This window comes from Ranitomeya imitator, chromosome 9 (assembly GCF_032444005.1).
Source record: "Ranitomeya imitator isolate aRanImi1 chromosome 9, aRanImi1.pri, whole genome shotgun sequence".
In the NCBI taxonomy this organism is placed as follows: Eukaryota; Metazoa; Chordata; class Amphibia; order Anura; family Dendrobatidae; genus Ranitomeya; species Ranitomeya imitator.
In genome coordinates, this window is record NC_091290.1 from 132,814,522 (window position 1) to 132,837,127 (window position 22,606).

The window sequence follows — 22,606 nt, forward strand, 5'->3', positions numbered from 1 at the left end:
GCCTCACTTTGCTAAATCTATTTAATCTCTGTGTTTGTATTTCATCTTTACTCAAAGTCATTATATGTGGGGGGCTGCCTTTTCCTTTGGGGAATTTCTCTGAGGCAAGGTAGGCTTATTTTTCTATCTTCAGGGCTAGCTAGTTTCTCAGGCTGTGCCGAGTTGCATAGGGAGCGTTAGGCGCAATCCACGGCTACCTCTAGTGTGGTTGATAGGATTTGGGATTGCGGTCAGCAGAGTTTCCACGTCTCAGAGCTCGTCATATGTTTTTGGTAAATGTCAGGTCACTTTGTATGCTCTGAACTTCAAGGTCCATTGTGGTTCTGAATTACCTGTTCATAACACGTATGTTCCTATTGGCTGTAAATAGTGAATGTGCTGAGATATGGAATGACATGTGCATGGTCAGGGGGTCCATTTACAAGGAAAGGGGTCTTACCGTCATGCCCACCATCATGCTCAATAAATGGAAAAATTATGCCACATTTGCCTCAGCTCCTCCTTCAACTGCCCATCATCCCTTTAATTTTACACCCACAACTGCCTCGGTATTTCCGCCCATTATGACCATGGTCCCCTCCATGGAAGTAAAGGAGGGGAGATCATTTTTTAACTCCTAGAAGAAGTAGAAGTGGCACAATGTTAGTGTCACTAGCGGTCGTGGTCCTTATAGTTGTCCTTTAATTTTGCATCTGCTCCTTCTAATTACAGGGATTCTCCCATAAATACCATATATCATCTATCCATAGGATAAGTGCTAAATGCATGATCGCTGGGGTCACAACCACGAGGACCCCACCATAATCAGAAACAGAGAAGCTAAAGTTTCCTGTGGGAATGGAGCAGAAGTGAGCATGCTAAATAGAGCTCCATTCACTGTCTATAGGGGTGGTGTTGCACATGCTCACTACTGCTCCATTCACTGTCTATAGGGGTGGTGTTGCACATGCTCACTAGAGCTCCATTCATTGCTTATGGAGGTGGTGTTGCACATGCTCACTACTGCTCTATTCACTGTCTATAGGGGTGTTGTTGCACATGCTCACTACTGCTCTATTCACTGTCTATAGGGGTTGTGTTGCACATGCTCACTACTGCTCTATTCACTGTCTATAGGGGTGGTGTTGCACATGCTCACTACTGTATCTATTCACTGTCTATAGGGGTGGTGTTGCACATGCTCACTACTGCTCTATTCACTGTCTATAGAGGTGGTGTTCTCCTAATGGAGAGTGACATACCATCTCTGGCTTGTCAAGGTACGGAGGCTTATTCACCATGCAATGCTCCTCTGGGAAATTAAATATGCAAATTGCCTCTTCTGAGAAAAAGAGGCGCTATAGAGTTAAGTCCTCTTTTTCTCAGAAGAGGCAATTTGGATATTTAATTTCCCAGAGGAGCATTGCACGGCGTATAAGCCTCCGTACCGTGACAAGCCAGAGATGGTATGTCACTCTCCATTAGGAGAAATGTTACCCCTTAGACCCCACTACTTTTCTATTCACTGGCTATAGGGGTGGTGTTGCACATGCTCACCTAGAGCTCCATTCACTGCCTCTAGCGGTGGTATTGCACATGCGCACTAGAGCTCCATTCACTGTCTATAGTTGTGGTATTGCACTTGCTCACTATTCCCCCATTCACTGTCTATAGGGGTGGTGTTGCACATGCTCACTATTCCCCCATTCACTGTCTATAGGGGTGGTTTTGCACATGCTCACTATTCCCCCATTCACTTTCTATAGGGGTGGTGTTGCACATGCTCACTATTCCCCATTCACTGTCTATAGGGGTGGTGTTGCACATGCTCACTATTCCCCCATTCACTGTCTATAGGGGTGGTGTTGCACATGCTCACTATTCCCCCATTCACTGTCTATAGGGGTGTTTTGCACATGCTCACTAGAGCTCCATTCACTGTCTATAGCGGTGGTGTTGCACATTCTCACTAGAGCTCAATTCACTGTCTATAGGGGTGGTTTTGCACATGCTCACTAGAACTCCATTCACTGCCTACAGGGGTGTTTTTGCACATGCTCACTAGAGCTCCATTCACTGTCTATAGGGGTGGTTTTGCACATGCTCACCAGTGCTCCATTGGGACCCCTAGCAATGTGGATAGGGCTCACATTTATTTGTTTATGACATAATCCTTTTAACTCCTTGCATGCACATCTAGTCAACATCTGCACCTTCATGGCCGTATCAGGAACTCGCTAATATGCTTGACTCTCTGCTTCTTCTCGTAAGGTTGCCATAGACTTCACAGCGTCCAACGGAGATCCCCGAAATAGCTGCTCCCTTCATTACATTAACCCTTACCAGCCCAACGAGTATCTGAAGGCCTTAGTTGCTGTGGGAGAAATCTGCCAAGATTATGACAGGTGTTCAGCACCCCTTCCTCTGTGTCTGTACTGTCTGTGACTCCAGATATGATACGTGGCCTCCTCAGTCACTCTGCATGGACCGTCACGCTTTATGTCAGACCCCAATTTACTCTTCATTGTCGCCTCTTTTTTAGTGATAAACGATTCTCTGCCCTTGGATTTGGTGCTCGCATTCCTCCAAAATACGAGGTAAGAACATTTCCTATATCTAATGGCTGGTGATCGTGTCATGAAGTAGGGAATCCGATAAATCGCATGATCATTTCTAGTGAAACTCCTCTGGAAAAATGATTTTTGAAACTTAAACATTGATGGTCTTACTCAGGATCAGTCATTCATGTTTAATTTTACCGGTGGAAGAGGTCTCGAGGCTCAGATCTCCACCAATCAAACATTAACAGTCTATTTTAAAAATAGGACATAAGGGGTTGTACCATCATGGTCCTTCATGAGGAATGAAGCTGTGCTGACACATGGGAGCCAGTGAAAGCAGCAGCATCCTGTACACACAGATCTCACATCCAGCCTATATTACTAGGAGAGACACACAGACCTCACATCCAGCCTATATTACTGGGAGAGACACACAGATCTCACATCCAGCCTTCATTACTGGGAGAGACACACAGATCTCACATCCAGCCTATATTACTGGGAGAAACACAAGCCCTCACATCCAGCCTATATTACTGGGAGAGAGACACAGAGCTCACATCCAGCCTATATTACTGGTAGAGACACACAGATCTCACATCCAGCTTATATTACTGGGAGAGAGACACAGAGCTCACATCCAGCCTATATTACTGGGAGAGACACACAGAGTTAACATCCAGCCTATATTACTGGGAGAGACACAGAGCTCACATCCAGCCTATATTACTGGGAGAGAGACACAGAGCTCACATCCAGCCTATATTACTGGTAGAGACACACAGATCTCACATCCAGCCTATATTACTGGGAGAGACACACAGACCTCACATCCAGCCTATATTACTGGGAGAGACACCCAGAGCTCACATCCAGCCTATATTACTGAGTGTGAAACACAGACCTCATATCCAGCCTATATTACTGGGAGAGACACCCAGAGCTCACAGCCTATATTACTGGGAGAGACACACAGACCTCACATCCAGCCTATATTACTGGGAGAGACATACAGATCTCACGTCCAGCCTATATTACTGGGAGAGACACACAGAGCTCACATCCAGCCTATATTACTGGGAGAGACACCCAGAGCTCACATCCAGCCTATATTACTGGGAGGGACACCCAGAGCTCACATCCAGCCTATATTACTGAGTGTGAAACACAGACCTCATATCCAGCCTATATTACTGGGAGAGACACACAGACCTCATATCCAGCCTATATTACTGGGAGAGATACACAGACCTCACATCCAGCCTATATTACTGGGAGAGACACACAGAGCTCACATCCAGCCTATATTACTGGGAGAGACACACAGATCTCACATCCAGCCTATATTACTGGGAGAGACACACTGATCTCACATCCAGCCTATATTACTGGGAGAGACACACAGATCTCACATCCAGCCTATATTACTGGGAGAGACACACAGACCTCACACCCAGCCTATATTACTGGGAGAGACACACAGACCTCACATCCAGCCTATATTACAGGGAGAGACACACAAGCTCAAATCCAGCCTATATTACTGGGAGAGCCACACAAGCTCAAATCCAGCCTGTATTTTTAAGAGGGACACATTCACACCAGAACATTGTGAAACTAAGAGCATGCTGCACACTGCATTCAGGGGGTCTGAAAATGAATGAAGAAATGTAGATTACAGTCTGAAACTTAGTTAAGCTTTTTTAACCAAAGGTAACCAATAGAATATTTTTTTTTACCTGCCAAAGGTGTCCATACCCTTATTTTTATTTCAATGGCTCCATTATGCTTTTTATTACCAATATTTGCTTGTAACCAACAATCTATTCTGTGACCTATTTCTCCATTCCCCTCCCTCCCCTGACTTCTCACCATATCTGAGGATATTTCCTCAGTGACCCTCAGTAATTAGCAGCCCGCACTGGGGGTCCGTGTTCTCGCACCATCTTTCTCAGTGATCTCTCGAGTTCTTCACCAATTTATTACACTCTGAATAATGCACAAGGATCTCTCTTTAATCTGTGCTTGATGGCAGTGAAACGCGCTCTCAATTAAGTGCTGATGTTGCAAATCAAATAGGAAATGTTTCTTTTGAAAAAAAAATCGTCTTTGAAGGTTCTTGTAATTGGTCTTGATGTGTAAATGATTGGAAGAACATGACGAGCAAATATCGCCGGCGTTATAATGGCTCGGAGGGAAAGATACAATGTGATTAACAGTAATTTAATCTTCTCCAGTTTTTAGGGTTTTTTTGTTCTCCAGTTTTGTATTGCGGAATAAATGGAATTTTTTGCTTCTTTCATCAGGGCTGTTATCCATGTATCTTGCACTGATAAGGTCTAATAAGCAGATTCATGGGATTGATGTCTATAGACGTTCTCTAGTGCTACAATGTAGCAGAAGATAATGTGGTGGAGATATCAGAGATGGGCTTGTACTCTAAAAGAGGTTTTTTTTTGCGAACAATTCCTTTTCTAAATGAGCAGCTGTTTTCAATTATAATGGAAGCTGCCGGTGTCTGCTGCAGGGGGGCTGCTGCCGGTGTCTGCTGCAGGGGGAATGTGATACTACATGAATCAGTCAATCAAAAAAGATATGAGCGGAAGATGCACTTTGCTGTAAGTCTACATTCTTGGAGCAGGTCTCAAGCCTTACGGGTCTCTAGCTCTTTTTACTGCTGATGTCTTCTCTTGTGCCAGCTACATATCATTCAATGACCCCTATGTAATAAATAAAAGCAGCGGCACTGACCTGTACAGCAAAGCCAATATTGGTCATATAATGGGATGTTTCCACTGTAACTGAGGTTCCTATGTAGGTTCCAGTTACAGGGGAAAAAATGCATGATAAAGAAGAAAAAAAATTATTCCTCAGAAATCTTTTATGACCTCTTGAGGGGCAAATTATGTAAAGTGTGTGTGTGTATATATATATATATATATATATATATATATATATATATATATATATATATATATACAGTTTTTGTTACAAATATGTACTATGCTAACGTTTATAATATGGAAAGAAAATTTTATTTTTGTTCATTTTATTTTACATTTTTTCAGATGTTTTGTTTGTATTTGTTTATATATATATATATGTATATATATATATATATATATATATATATATATTCTCATACACACAAACATCATCCAAAAATTGAAGGAAAAAAAGTGAAAAAAATATATATTTTCCCATATTACACTCGTTAGCATAGTACATAATTTAACAACATATTCTAGCCTGAACTATAGAGGGTCTAAAAGTTCCCTACCTGAATGCACTTGACTCGGATCAGCCCAGGTAGGTTTATTAGCATTAAGGGTTCAGTTTTGGGCTGATTTTCCAACACTTTTTGCACTGACGCCATATCTGAGCCTGGGAACATACGATATGCTGATATTTCTCTCTATGGGGTCTAGTATACGCCGAGAAGCCTCCTTAACAATCGTTGTCGGGGGCCTCGTTGATAAATGATTTTGATAAACATTGGAATGAATGATCGTCCAACTGTAATTGTGCTTTCATCTTGAATCTTTTACTGTTTGGATAAATTAATGGCATCAATTAGTGAAGGATAATTACCGCCGCCGCAATTACCCTTTATATGACTGCAACCATAGCACATTATACACAAAGGCTTTCAGATGATTCAATCTAGTCTGTGACACAAGCGACATTTCAAGGAAGCTTTTCTCTAAGGCGAGGTTCCTCTGAGGCCATTAATCTCCACGTATCAGCTCATTTCAGGTGCGCTCAGTTTTAAAATAGGTGAAGATGAGACGTCATATAAAAAAAGTATTCACATGCACCAAATTACCCATTCTGCATATAAAAAGAAAGGAGTATTGCGTGGATACAGATTATCTAGGCAGGTACATAGGAAGCAGTATTATAGTAGTTATATTCTTGTACATAGGAAGGAGTATTATAGTAGTTTTATTCTTGTACATAGGGACAGTATTATAGTAGTTATATTCTTGTACATAGAGGGCAGTATTATAGTAGTTTTATTCTTGTACATAGGAGCAGTATTATAGTAGTTATATTCTTGTACATAGGAGCAGTATTATAGTAGTTATATTCTTGTACATAGGGAGCAGTATTATAGTAGCTATATTCTTGTACATAGGGGCAGTATTATAGTAGTTATATTCTTGTATATAGGGAGCACTATTATAGTAGCTACAGTGGGGCAAAAAAGTATTTAGTCAGTCAGCAATAGTGCAAGTTCCACCACTTAAAAAGATGAGAGGTGTCTGTAATTTACATCATAGGTAGACCTCAACTATGGGAGACAAACTGAGAAAAAAAAATCCAGAAAATCACATTGTCTGTTTTTTTAACATTTTATTTGCATATTATAGTGGAAAATAAGTATTTGGTCAGAAACAAAATTTCATCTCAATACTTTGTAATATATCCTTTGTTGGCAATGACAGAGGTCAAACGTTTTCTGTAAGTCTTCACAAGGTTGCCACACACTGTTGTTGGTATGTTGGCCCATTCCTCCATGCAGATCTCCTCTTGAGCAGTGATGTTTTTGGCTTTTCGCTTGGCAACACGGACTTTCAACTCCCTCCAAAGGTTTTCTATAGGGTTGAGATCTGGAGACTGGCTAGGCCACTCCAGGACCTTGAAATGCTTCTTACGAAGCCACTCCTTCGTTGCCCTGGCGGTGTGCCTTCATGTTGAACGACCCAGCCACGTTTCATCTTCAATGCCCTTGCTGATGGAAGGAGGTTTGCACTCAAAATCTCACGATACATGGCCCCATTCATTCTTTCATGTACCCGGATCAGTCGTCCTGGCCCCTTTGCAGAGAAACAGCCCCAAAGCATGATGTTTCCACCACCATGCTTTACAGTAGGTAGGGTGTTTGATGGATGCAACTCAGTATTCTTTTTCCTCCAAACACGACAAGTTGTGTTTCTACCAAACAGTTCCAGTTTGGTTTCATGAGATCATAGGACATTCTCCCAAAACTCCTCTGGATCATCCAAATGCTCTCTAGCAAACTTCAGACGGGCCCGGACATGTACTGGCTTAAGCAGTGGGACACGTCTGGCACTGCAGGATCTGAGTCCATGGTGGCGTAGTGTGTTACTTATGGTAGGCCTTGTTACATTGGTCCCAGCTCTCTGCAGTTCATTCACTAGGTCCCCCCGCGTGGTTCTGGGATTTTTGCTCACTGTTCTTGTGATCATTCTGACCCCACGGGGTGGGATTTTGCGTGGAGCCCCAGATTGAGGGAGATTATCAGTGGTCTTGTATGTCTTCCATTTTCTAATGATTGCTCCCACTGTTGATTTCTTCACTCCAAGCTGGTTGGCTATTGCAGATTCAGTCTTCCCAGCCTGGTGCAGGGCTACAATTTTGTTTCTGGTGTCCTTTGACAGCTCTTTGGTCTTCACCATAGTGGAGTTTGGAGTCAGACTGTTTGAGGGTGTGCACAGATGTCTTTTTATACTGATAACAAGTTTAAACAGGTGCCATTACTACAGGTAATGAGTGGAGGAAAGAGGAGACTCTTAAAGAAGAAGTTACAGGTCTGTGAGAGCCAGAAATCTTGATTGTTTGTTTCTGACCAAATACTTATTTTCCACCATAATATGCAAAAAAAATGATAAAAAAACAGACAATGTGATTTTCTGGATTTTTTTTTCTGAGTTTGTCTCTCATAGTTGAGGTCTACCTATGATGTAAATTACAGACGCCTCTCATCTTTTTAAGTGGTGGAACTTGCACTATTGCTGACTGACTAAATACTTTTTTGCCCCACTGTATATTCTTGTACATAGGAGCAGTATTATAGTAGTTATATTCTTGTACATAGGAGCAGTATTATAGTAGTTATATTCTTGTACATAGGAGCAGTATTATAGTAGTTATATTCTTGCACATAGGAGCTGTATTGTAGTAGTTATATTCTTGTACATAGGGAGCAGTATTATAGTAGTTATATTCTTGTACATAGGAGCAGTATTATAGTAGTTATATTCTTGTACATAGGAGCAGTATTATAGTAGTTATATTCTTGCACATAGGAGCTGTATTGTAGTAGTTATGTTCTTGTACATAGGGAGCAGTATTATAGTAGTTATATTCTTGTATATAGGGAGCACTATTATAGTAGTTATATTCTTGTACATAGGAGCAGTATTATAGTAGTTATATTCTTGTACATAGGAGCAGTATTATAGTAGTTATATTCTTGTACATAGGAGCAGTATTATAGTAGTTATATTCTTGTACATAGGAGCTGTATTGTAGTAGTTATATTCTTGTACATAGGGAGCAGTATTATAGTAGATATATTCTTGTACATAGAGGCAGTATTATAGTAGTTATATTCTTGTACATAGGAGCAGTATTATAGTAGTTATATTCTTGTACATAGGAGCAGTATTATAGTAGTTATATTCCTGTACATAAGGGGCAGTATTATAGTAGTTATATTCTTGTACATAGGAGCAGTATTATAGTAGTTATATTCTTGTACATAGGAGCAGTATTATAGTAGTTATATTCTTGTACATAGGGGCAGTATTATAGTAGTTATATTCTTGTACATAGGGGCAATATTATAGTAGTTATATTCTTGTACATAGGGGCAGGATTATAGTAGTTATATTCTTGTACATAGGAGCAGTATTATAGTAGTTATATTCTTGTACATAGGGGGCAGTATTATAGTAGTTATATTCTTGTACATAGGGGCAGTATTATAGTAGTTATATTCTTGTACATAGGAGCAGTATTATAGTAGTTATATTCTTGTACATAGGGGGCAGTATTATAGTAGTTATATTCTTGTACATAGGGGCAGTATTATAGTAGTTATATTCTTGTACATAGGAGCAGTATTATAGTAGTTATATTCTTGTACATAGGGGGCAGTATTATAGTAGTTATATTCTTGCACATAGGAGCTGTATTGTAGTAGTTATATTCTTGTACATAGGGAGCAGTATTATAGTAGTTATATTCTTGTATATAGGGAGCAGTATTATAGTAGTTATATTCTTGTACATAGGAGCAGTATTATAGTAGTTATATTCTTGTACATAGGAGCAGTATTATAGTAGTTATATTCTTGTACATAGGAGCAGTATTATAGTAGTTATATTCTTGCACATAGGAGCTGTATTATAGTAGTTATATTCTTGTACATAGGAGCAGTATTATAGTAGTTATATTCTTGTACATAGGGGCAGTATTATAGTAGTTATATTCTTGTACATAGGAGCAGTATTATAGTAGTTATATTCTTGTACATAGGGGGCAGTATTATAGTAGTTATATTCTTGCACATAGGAGCAATATTATAGTAGTTATATTCTTGTACGTAGGAGCAGTATTATAGTAGTTATATTCTTGCACATAGGAGCTGTATTGTAGTAGTTATATTCTTGTACATAGGGAGCAGTATTATAGTAGATATATTCTTGTACATAGAGGCAGTATTATAGTAGTTATATTCTTGTACATAGGAGCAGTATTATAGTAGTTATATTCTTGTACATAGGAGCAGTATTATAGTAGTTATATTCTTGCACATAGGAGCTGTATTGTAGTAGTTATATTCTTGTACATAGGGAGCAGTATTATAGTAGATATATTCTTGTACATAGAGGCAGTATTATAGTAGTTATATTCCTGTACATAGGAGCAGTATTATAGTAGTTATATTGTTGTACATAGGAGCAGTATTATAGTAGTTATATTCTTGCACATAGGAGCTGTATTGTAGTAGTTATATTCTTGTACATAGGGAGCAGTATTATAGTAGATATATTCTTGTACATAGAGGCAGTATTATAGTAGTTATATTCTTGTACATAGGGAGCAGTATTATAGTAGTTATATTCTTGTATATAGGGGCAGTATTATAGTAGTTATATTCTTGTACATAGGGGCAGTATTATAGTAGTTATATTCTTGTACATAGGAGCAGTATTATAGTAGTTATATTGTTGTACATAGGAGCAGTATTATAGTAGTTATATTCTTGTACATAGGAGCAGTATTATAGTAGTTATATTCCTGTACATAAGGGGCAGTATTATAGTAGTTATATTCTTGTACATAGGAGCAGTATTATAGTAGTTATATTCTTGTACATAGGAGCAGTATTATAGTAGTTATATTCGTGTACATAGGGGCAGTATTATAGTAGTTATATTCTTGTACATAGGAGCAGTATTATAGTAGTTATATTCTTGTACATAGGGGGCAGTATTATAGTAGTTATATTCTTGCACATAGGAGCTGTATTGTAGTAGTTATATTCTTGTACATAGGAGCAGTATTATAGTAGTTATATTCTTGCACATAGGAGCTGTATTGTAGTAGTTATATTCTTGTACATAGGAGCTGTATTGTAGTAGTTATATTCTTGTACATAGGGGGCAGTATTATAGTAGTTATATTCTTGTACATAGGAGCTGTATTGTAGTAGTTATATTCTTGTACATAGGAGCTGTATTGTAGTAGTTATATTCTTGTACATAGGAGCAGTATTATAGTAGTTATATTCTTGTATATAGGGAGCAGTATTATAGTAGTTATATTCTTGTACATAGGAGCAGTATTATAGTAGTTATATTCTTGCACATAGGAGCTGTATTGTAGTAGTTATATTCTTGTACATAAGGAGCAGTATTATAGTAGTTATATTCTTGTACATAGAGGCAGTATTATAGTAGTTATATTTTTGTACATAGGAGCAGTATTATAGTAGTTATATTCTTGCACATAGGAGCTGTATTGTAGTAGTTATATTCTTGTACATAGGAGCTGTATTGTAGTAGTTATATTCTTGTACATAGGAGCAGTATTATAGTAGTTATATTCTTGCACATAGGAGCAGTATTGTAGTAGTTATATTCTTGTACATAGGGGGCAGTATTATAGTAGTTATATTCTTGTACATAGGAGCTGTATTGTAGTAGTTATATTCTTGTACATAGGAGCTGTATTGTAGTAGTTATATTCTTGTACATAGGAGCAGTATTATAGTAGTTATATTCTTGCACATAGGAGCTGTATTGTAGTAGTTATATTCTTGTACATAAGGAGCAGTATTAAAGTAGTTATATTCTTGTACATAGAGGCAGTATTATAGTAGTTATATTTTTGTACATAGGAGCAGTATTATAGTAGTTATATTCTTGTACATAGGAGCTGTATTGTAGTAGTTATATTCTTGTACATAGGGGCAGTATTATAGTAGTTATAGTCTTGTACATAGGGAGCAGTATTATAGTAGTTATATTCTTGTATATAGGGAGCAGTATTATAGTAGTTATATTCTTGTACATAGGAGCAGTATTATAGTAGTTATATTCTTGTACATAGGAGCAGTATTATAGTAGTTATATTCTTGTACATAGGGGACAGTATTATAGTAGTTATATTCTTGTACATAGAGAGCAGTATTATAGTAGGTATATTCTTGTACACAGGGAGGCAGAATTAATGCTAGACTCTCTTCTGTGTATTCCTGTACATTTCCTTCATAACTGTACGCTATATATCGCCTGTAGACACTGTCGGGTCTGGTTCAGTGGTTGCTGGCAATATTCATTATTTTTCGTTTATTTAAAAATAAAGAATTTCGCCACAGGGTATAAAATCACGAGACATGATCCTTACAGAAATAAAATATTGTTTACATCCCAGGTCGATCCTTGCGGGCATTGCCTGCAAAATTCTGACTAAAAACGTCAGCCTATATTGCTTTTTATTCATTGCACGCCCTGGGCATTAATTTGGCATAAATAGGGCAACCAATGTACCCGGCTATATTACCAGCAACATTTTCGAATAGGTCATTAGGTTGTTATAGGAGACCGAAGGCTAGTAAGCCACTGTCCAAAACACTGCTATAATACCAGAAGGCCTATATAATAGTGTCATGTAGTATCCTAATATTACCGCCATACACTGCCCAGATAACAGTGCCTTTGTCTTGTTTTTTTTTAGGTGAACCCATAGTTAATCTTGTTAATCATTCTTAGAAATATAGTGTTGGCCCCCTAAGTGGTGGCGACCACCAGAAGTCATTTTTTGTGCAACAGAATGTTATTTATATTGTGAAAATATCTGAAAATTATCTAAAAATTGAGAATGGAATGAATACAAAGACCACGCACTAAGCCACACGTACGCCATATGCGTCAGTCCCGCTTCATCAAAGACCATTGTATCTCGCCTGCACAGCCAGGCTTCTATGTAGCCAAGGGGAAGGTTCAGGAGCCCCTGAAATGTAAAGCATCCATAGGGAGGATTGACGTGTCAGCTTTGCCGCTCTTCCATCTCTTCCCTTGAAGTCACAATGTGTTTCCACCGTCCCCCCGCTTTTTGTCCCCTGCAGTTATCCGCCATCCTTGATCCATTTTCTGTATATAATGCCGCTTCCTATTGTCTTCTCACATTTACTCTCATTTCTATTCTAGTGTTGGATTTTTTTTTAATATACGGTATATATATTTTTTACTTTTAATATTTGACGCATTGACACTGAGTGTAGGTTGGATGTAAAGCATTACTCATTATCGATGATGAATCCCGTGCACAGAAGCTCATTGTTCACTTTTAATTACTCCTGACAATGAATATATAGAATATTTTTAGCGTCTAGATGTTCATCAGAGGAGATGGGAAATGTCTCATTTTATATCCTGGCTGAGGCCAACAAGCAATGAGGAACTCGATAACCCATTTAGACAGTAACGGTCCTGTCCACCCAAATGGGCCTTGGTCATCTTCTACTATCTAGACAGTAGGTTTCGGCTCACCCGTCTGGGCAATAAGGATCTCATGCAACCGTTTGGGCAGTAGAAGTGTTACCCAGTAGGTGTCTGATGTACCATTTGGACAATAAAGGTCTTGGCCACCTACCTGGGCATTCAGTGCCCACCCATCTGTATAGTATGAGTCTGGTTCACCCACCTGGGCAATAATGGTTATCTCCGTCCTTCCAAGCAAAAAGGGTCAAATTCACCCATCTCCGCAGTGTTTGATGCACCCATCTGGGCAGTAAGGGTCACATGCACCCATCTGAGACATAAGGGTCCGGTTCAACCCATCTGAATTGTAAGGGTCTAATGCATCCATTTAGGGAATAATGGTTTATCAACACATCTGGGTAATAAGGGTCTTCTAGACTCATTTGGGATGAAAAGGTCTTGTCCGTCCATCTGGACAATAAAAGTCTCATGCACCCCATATGGGAATTAAGGGTTTGGTTCACCCACCCGGACGTTAAGTGCTTGCCTCCACGATTTGGGCAGCAGAGGTCTGGTCCAGCCATTTGGACAGTAAGGGTCCACTCCGCCTATCTGAACACTAAGGGTCTCATGTACCCATTTGGACAACAAGGGTTTTCACTCTCTTTCATGCAGTGAAGTAATGGTCCATCCATTTGGGTAGTAAATGTTTGGTTTACCCATCTAATCAATATGTGTCTGGTGACTGGTCTACCCACCACGGCAGTAAGAATATTGTGCATTCATTTAGGCCAGTGTTCCCCAAGTCCAGTCCTCAAGAGCCACCAACAGGTAATGTTTTCAGGATTTTCTTAGTATTGCACAGGTGATAATTGCATCACCTGCACAGGCAATAATTCCATCACCTGTGCAATACTAAGGAAATCCTGAAAACATGACCTGTTGGTGGCTCTTGAGGACCGGACTTGGGGAACACTGATCTAGGCAGTAACCTTATCTCACCTTCCTATTATGCGGTAGTTGTCTGGTCCACCTATTTAGGCAGTAAGTGTCTGATCCACCTGTCTAGGCAGTAGGGGTCTCTAGCATTCATATGGGCCATAGATGTACATTAGAGCAGACCAGATCGCACTCACTGGACAGTGAGGCCACAGTATCCTGAATTTGGGAACAACTTGCACACCTGCCAAAAAATTGCCCCTGTTAAGGGTATGCCATGAGTGGTCAATCTGTATAATATTAACCCCTTACTGCACAAGTGTCATTATATCATGAGCTTTGGACACTTCGAGAGAAGTACAAGCTATCTTTTAGTGAGGTTTCCAAGAGTTAAATATGATCTGAAGGTGATGGAAAAACATCCAGCAGCCCTTCCCTGCCCATTAATTCAGAATTGCCTCATAGGGGCCCATTAATTATTGGAGTCCAGGTGCATTTGTTGCATCTCTATGGTGTCACTATATTACTGCATGTAAAGCATCTATATATGGGTTATGCACCAGAAATAATACGTTTATACATATTTTATAGCTTAGAGTAGATTTTACGCTGCACATATAGAGTTTGACCTAAATATCGCAAGATCCAAGAAGGCAACAAACAGGAATCTGATTTCTCAAACTCTGCAAAGAGACTTTATTCCAGAACAAAATATATAAGAATGCAATAAAACGATATTGTTTTAATAGCAAAAAGGGGGCAATAATAGTCTGCAGCGCTTAAAGAGATAAATTAGTTTGAGGATCTGCCATCCTGAGAGCTTTCGGGTAGCACCAGTCACATGAGCTGCTCATTGATTTCAGTGGTTACTGTGTCATGCTTCATTTCCCCTGCGGGGGCACTGCAGGGAAATGTATCACTTAGTGCTGATTCTCCTACTTGATCACTAGCAATCCTAGAGGCGGGAGGTCATGGAAAAACCTGGAAATAGAATAGGGATTGTCCTACATATATGACATATAGTTGATATATACTATGATATTACTTTGCCGGATGCAGAACAATGCGGTGCAGTGACCTCACTATTCTGTACATGCCGCCATACTTTGGGAACATTTGCGTATCAGTTATGTGGATGATAACAGATGATTTTCTGCACAGTAGATATTATTGATATATTACTTTCCAACGGAGGACAATCGGGTAATGATGTCTACAAGTTACAAGCAAGAATTATGCTGTCGGAGTGAATGTCACCCAGTCTTACATCATATCACTCACCAGACAAGAGATCTGCCGCTAATGAGATGTAAATCGCAGGTAATTACCGACACTTAGGGCCCCGAGATTCTCTAAGTGACAAGACCAAGAATTCAATTGAAGTCTCGGTGACAATAGATGTGAAGCCGTGTCACTAAGAAATGAAAATCTGAGCAGAAAAAAAAAAATCACAGAATATCTCAAGCTAAAGAGGAACAGATGAACGTTCCCCTCAATACCAGATGGTTCCTACAGAAGAATCCGGATCTCTCACATCTCTGAAGCCTGAGGATTGAGATACACTGTATGGATGAAAGTATTGGGACACGTGTATTCGATCATCGAGTTAAGTATTTCCATCCAGCCCCAGAAAATCGCGCACCTGGCCGGGCAGACCGCTTTTAAGCTGCGTTTGAACCCAAGATGATAGATATTTATGACAAAATGTGTGATCCTGTAATAGGAGCCACCGGGGTAACAAGTCCGTTCATGACATTTCTTCCTCCTAAATCCTCCCCATACCTGTGAGTGATATTATTGAGAAGTAAAAGGAACCGCAGCAACTCAACCTCAAAGTCGAGACCCTGTAACGTTACTGAACGGGGGGCCAAGTATTGAGGAGCAAAGGACAAAAAAAGTCACCAATCCCATAACTCCACAGTCCAGACCTCCTCTGCTATTAACATCAGCACAAACATTGCGCCCCCCAAACTTGTGGATTGAGGGCATTGTATTTTGGCCATGAGATGCTGTATGACCGTGGACGGAAGAAATAGAGCTAACTACATCGTTAACCTACCTAGGTGATTAATACAACCCACAACCTCAGATCTTCACAGAAGTATTATCAACCTTCACTGAATCCTTACAGATCCCGTTCTGATGCTCACCCGGTCCCCGCTCGTGTTCACGTCTTGGTTCCTTCTTGACTGCAAATGGCAGGAAATGCCCTCTCGACCAATCACTGGCTGCATCAGTGACTTGCCTCAGCCACTGATTGGTCCTGCAGGCATTTCCTGTGGAGGAGGAGCCACTAGACACTGGGTAGGTCTAGTGTCTAGGGTCTTCAGAAGGGGAGGTGAGAGAACATGACATTGGGTAGACATGAGATTTGGGTGGGAGGTACCACAACATGAAGCACTCAGATAACACTATGGCTACCGTGGCTATACCTGCTACCCTCTTTCCATCCTACAGATATTGCTGAGATTTAAGGGGGTTGTTTAGAATTTGAAAAACATGGCTACTTCTTTCCAGAAATAGCACCACACATACTCGCCAAAGCTTTCTGGATTTGCAGAGACTGTTGGATCATTCCAGACAAGTTTGGGAATGAAAGGCTGCTGGGACCTGGCCATAAATCGGTGATCCTTGGCAATGTTTGGTGTGGTACCAGGTGCAAGATCTGCTACATAATTTTCAAATGTGAAGCTTGTACAAATTTACCTGGGTAAAGTCTTGGCATCAGGCTGCGCCGCCTGCTTGTTGGACGCCTTGGAGTCAGCCTCCTTGTTGCCTGCCTTAGCGTCAGCCTGAGCAGTCTGCTTGTTGGCGGGCTTAGCTTCAGCCTGAGCAGCCTGCTTGTTGGCGGGCTTAGCTTCAGCCTGTGAAAACTGCCTATTGCCCGGCTTAGCTTCAGCTCGTGGAGACTGCTTGTTGGCCGGCTTAGCTTCAGCCTGTGGAGCCTGTTTGTTGCTCTGCTTTGCTCCCAAAGGAGTAAGTTTTGTGCTTTGCTTTGTTCCAACTGGAGGAACAGCAACCACAGGCAATTCTTTGGCAGGGGCTTCAAACTGGAGATTTTGAAACAGTCTTGGTCACAGCCGCAACTTGAGTCTGAGATGGTTCAGCTTTCTGGACCATCTCCTGCTTTTTCTTTCTGTCTTTTAGAGAAGGCACAACCTTTTCAAGAGCTGGAGACACAATTGGTGTTACAGAGCTCACAGTTTCCTGAGGTTCCCTTTCAACTTTTTTCTGCTTGTTAGTTTCCGCAGTCAGTTGATGCTCTGCTAAATTTCCATCGGGCTTGTCCTCCTTTTTCTTTGGCTTTGCTTTCTTTTCTGTGAGTTTATCTTTCTTATTTTTATCAACTTTGGGTTGGCCCTTCTCATATTCTTTACGTTGCTTAGCCAAAGCTTCGTCATAAGAGGTTTCCTTCATAGAAAAGCTTGACACCAGAAAGGAAAAAAGGTTTAAATCAAAGGGAAACCAGATCTGCCACAGATCCAAACATGGATCGTGACATTTTCAGACTTAGGGCTCCTTTCCACGTGGTGCCGCATGCTCCGCTCCCAAGTGCCAGCACCAGAGCTTGGTTTTCACATGCGAGACATGGACGTTTATCTTGCAAGTGAAAAGGAGCCCTAAGGGTCAAAAACAGAGGTGCTGCAACCTGTGTAGCCACGAGGTAAATGGCCCACTACCACCTCCAAAGCAGATGGAAATGCGCATAATGATGAGCAATTGAACTGGAAAGGGCCAAAATATTGATCTAGCACAAGGGCCACCTTCTTTCTGTGTCTGGTTGTGGTCAAAAACTACCCTGGTGGCCAGATATTAAACCATCCTATAGGAATGTCAACCTCTTCTGGTCCATTGATGGTTCCTCTGAGTGTTTGGGTGCTTTCTCGCTCTCTCCTAGATCCTCCATCCTGTTATGTCATTCTGTCACTGCTCTCATGCATCTGATATATCAATGTCACATCCTGACCTCATGTAATTAGTTTCTCGCAGTCCACAAGTTGTTTGTCATTCTCTTCTGTCTTTAACTCCATGCTGCTTTATGTGGGAATCAACGTCTGTACATGAAGTGGAAGGGCAATCATTTGTAGATCGGATCCCATAGGGAGGGTGAGGTCCTGTGTACTTGGAAGTATAAGGGAAGGGGCACCGCGTAGAACCGTGAAATATCATGAAGGACGTTCTTGTAGATGAACATGACATTGGAGATCCTTCTACATGACCGTTGTCCTTACAACGTCCCTTGACCTTTCTTCTCATGGTGTCTGTTCCTTTCTAGGTTTCGCATGATTTCGCTATCAATTTTAACCCTGATGATGATGAATGTGAAGGTAAGGGACATGAAAATGAATTGCAAGTCATCCATTATTCCCATGTATAATTAGTTGATTTAGAATTTTGCAAAATTAATTATGCAAATACGAATTAATGACCTCTAGATAAGAGTCCGTCAGGGCTTTGTCTACATCGCACCAAGAAGGTCTGCTCGTGTAGAAGACCCAACTGAACTAAGATATCTTATGGTTAACATCATGACCATGGGAAAGCGTTGTTATCTCGTTGGTGGCATATTAATATTTGGATTCATATGGGAGTAGAAATGTCCTTGAAAAGTGGACAACCAGAAGGTTTATATAAAAACCCTTAAGTAACCGGTTCCTGTGCCACTGAGCTACCAAATTGTGACCAATTCGGTAACGACATGTGATGCGTCACTGAGGATAGCCCGGCATGAACCTCATTACATTGGTATATTTGCATGTACTTTGCAGAATGATAGACCTATTAATCTTTTTTTAATCTCATCATCTGTAGGTATTCAAGGCATAGTGGAATCATACCAGAACTGCCTCCCCAAAATTCAGCTGTATGGCCCCACAAATGTTGCACCAATCATATCCCGGGTGGCACGGCTGGCAGCGGATGAGGAGAGGACAAAGGAAGCCTCGGTGAGTTTTCTGGACTAAATTGTATAAAACTGACAAATGAATTGTGTGTGTCTTGCCAACTCATCCGTCTCTTGCTACAGAAATACTATATTCTACTCATACTCACCGATGGAGTAGTAACCGATATGGCAGATACCAGAGAGGCTATCGTGCGAGCGTCCTACTTGCCTATGTCCATCATTATCGTGGGTGTTGGAAATGCAGACTTCACCGACATGCAGATTCTTGATGGAGATGATGGGATCCTAAGGGCACCCAAAGGGGAGCCAGTGCTCCGAGACATTGTCCAGTTTGTGCCATTCAGAGAATTCAAAAACGTGAGTTTAACCTTTTCTGTAGCATCATATTCCCTTCTTTCATCTGGACCCAATGTCCATGTTATCGACTTTAGTGTTAGGATTCTGCCAAAAGAGTTTGCATCATGCTGGGGGTCTAAATTACTGAAAATGGGCTTGGAAATCAGTGGCCATCATTACACCAATGCCGTCATCCAGATCCAGATATATCTAGGTCTCATGCAAGGCTCCACTGGAATGCTAATAGATAAAACTTTATGACCCCATACCGTCACTTTGGACCTGTTGTCCACCATGGTAGGACTTGCCAATGTCATAGTGCCGGCAAACTCCCACATTAATCCAGCACCGAGCTGCCATCCATAGTCACTCAGTCATTCCCATTGTTATTGTGACTGCTGTGATAGAATGAAGATGATTACTACCCAATATCTACAAGAAAATAATAGTAAAGGATACCATTTGTTTTTGTTTTTTGTTTTTGTATTTTAGGCTTCACCGGCTGCCTTGGCAAAATGTGTCCTGGCTGAAGTGCCGAAACAAGTAGTAGAGTACTACAGCTACAAAGTGTTTCCTCCTCGTTGCCCAAAAGTAGATTCCCCAGACTCTGCTCTCAATTCTCCTGAATGAGCCCAGTCCCGTGATTTTGTAACCAACGTCTCCCCATCCTTATTGGAAAGACCATGAAAGCTTGTATCGCCCAACGTTCCAGCCCTTGTTCAATACCATCTGATGGACCAGCCGGACTCCCAACCATTCAGAAGTTCACTTTACTTCAGTTCTCGATGGAGTCACCATAGTTTTCCAGTATTTGTTCAACCAGCGCAGGACAATAATTAGTATGGACACAATGCACTGATTGGCCTATCTACTGGAAGAGTCTCCATCTACTGTGTATAACCTAGCCTCAGGTCCTTGAGATCCTGATTATACTTTGTCAGGGGTCGACCCTTCTCATCCAAATCTAGTGAGACTCTGAATGTAGAATACGTTATAAGGACTGGTGGGAAATGTCTGTCATTCTTGGCCTTATAGTCTCTTCACACATTGTATATTTCCATATGTTATGGTTGGGAGGTCATTCTGTAATATTCAGCTTTGTGATTGGATCTTCCATTATCCAGAACATCTTCTATATGAACAGAAGTCTTTTGTCCCCTCCACATCCTACCTTCATAAGCTTTTCTGACCTCTCATTCTACATCTATAGAAATTAATATGCAGTCAGACCCTCTGTAGATATAACTTCTGGGAAGACTTGCTTCAACATTTTGGAGGAGTCTGTGGGAATTGTTGTACCTTGATCCAGAAGAGCATTTGTGAGGTCAGGCCCTCATGTTGGGTAGAGGCCGGGCTCATTATTTCCAGTACTGGTGTTGCATGGGGTTGAGGTCCAGGCTCTATTCATCTTCAACAAACTGCCCTAACCATGTCTGTATGAAGCTTATGGTTGGAAATTATACACCGGGGTTGGGGGTGGGGGACAGGGTGCCAATGATTAAGACTTGTTCCAATACTTCGGTACATACAGTCTATGTCATTACTGTTCTATCACTTGAGGTCAAGCAGTGAATGTTCTTGCTACATCGTCTTTTTCTTTGGTCGTGAGGCTTTTCTGAGGCACAGGTCACAGTGGGATTATGTTCATCCGGCAAATTTCCATTTTCATGTTTGACTCTTGTAGGGAAAGAACTGACGTAGCCGGGTATATTCCTTTTGAAAGAGCGAGTCTTTTATAAGCTCATTTTAACACTTCATTAGCGCTTATTTTTTATATTGATGGAGTCGTGGATTGAAGGGCTCGCAGAAATCCGAGTTATCAGCCACATACTTGCTCATTAAAATTATATCCAAAAGGATCTCTTGGGGTCTTCTCGGCTTGCATGAGCACACACGTCTATGTGACTTTACTTTTGATATCTGTCAGATTAACACATCTAATAGCAAGACGCATAAGGAACTGGGGGGGGGTAATCGTAAGGAAATAAAAGCTTGTGGGGTCTCCGAAGTTATTTGTCGAAGACTTTACAAGAATTTGATGTGAGGTCTTCGAATGATTGCCGAGGAGGCCTATATGTACGTTCCTCGCCCACCTTCAGCCTCGACATTTCCGAAGTTCGATGTTAACGACGAGTGAACCTTCCTTAACGTTTTGCAAAATCGCTTAATTTTCCTTAACGGGCAAAGAATGTTCCATCTACAGGGCGGCACACACTGTATACTTTATGGCATTCAGTCCTGTGTTTTATAACTAACCCAACGCGGTTTTACCGAAGATTGACCTCACTTTATGATCTGTTGTAAAATGTAAAAATATTGAAAAAGGCGAAAAATTAAATGCTAAAATGAGAGGAATCCAAATATTATAGTCCAGTGTACACATATTAATGGACATGCAGAACTCTGTAATGACCGGACGTCTATGGATATAAATATGTGCGCAACAATGGATCATACCGAACGCTGCAATGAGCGGATATTTACAGATATAAATATGTGCCCTTTTATTTATGTAAGGCAACAATGGATCAGAGCGAGTATTAAGGTAGAAGTAGTCAGTAAATCCACATCATTTAATGTTTTCAATGCATGTACAGCGATCAGATCCCGAGAACCCGCTCGTATCGTAGCAGTTAGAAAGGCCTTTGAAGCGCACCTCTATACTACATGTTGGCGCTTTTGTGAGGTTTGCATGCTTCTCGTATTTGTATCCTGGAAGGAAAATGCCCCCAATAAAGATCTCTGTTCTCTCTCTTCATGTCTGTTCGATTCTGTTTTGCTATATATATATATATATATATATATATATATACATATATATATATGTATATATACAGTGGGGCAAAAAAAGTATTTAGTCAGTCAGCAATAGTGCAAGTTCCACCACTTAAAAAGATGAGAGGCGTCTGTAATTTACATCATAGGTAGACCTCAACTATGGGAGACAAACTGAGAAAAAAAAATCCAGAAAATCACATTGTCTGTTTTTTTTAACATTTTATTTGCATATTATGGTGGAAAATAAGTATTTGGTCAGAAACAAAATTTCATCTCAATACTTTGTAATATATCCTTTGTTGGCAATGACAGAGGTCAAACGTTTTCTGTAAGTCTTCACAAGGTTGCCACACACTGTTGTTGGTATG

At 40.6% G+C, this 22,606-nt stretch overlaps 1 protein-coding gene across 1 annotated transcript in view; it reads left to right on the forward strand.

The window, feature by feature from the left end:
* Positions 1-22,212, forward strand: part of CPNE7 (copine 7) — an 83,064-nt gene extending 60,852 nt beyond the window's left edge. The window contains exons 11-16 of the mRNA XM_069738969.1: positions 2,251-2,384; positions 2,522-2,576; positions 18,495-18,546; positions 19,031-19,164; positions 19,245-19,481; positions 19,953-22,212. Coding sequence (XP_069595070.1) covers positions 2,251-2,384; positions 2,522-2,576; positions 18,495-18,546; positions 19,031-19,164; positions 19,245-19,481; positions 19,953-20,090 — 750 coding nt within the window. The 3' untranslated portion in view covers positions 20,091-22,212. The remainder of the gene's footprint in view (positions 1-2,250; positions 2,385-2,521; positions 2,577-18,494; positions 18,547-19,030; positions 19,165-19,244; positions 19,482-19,952) is intronic.
* The last annotated feature ends 394 nt before the right edge of the window (positions 22,213-22,606 follow it).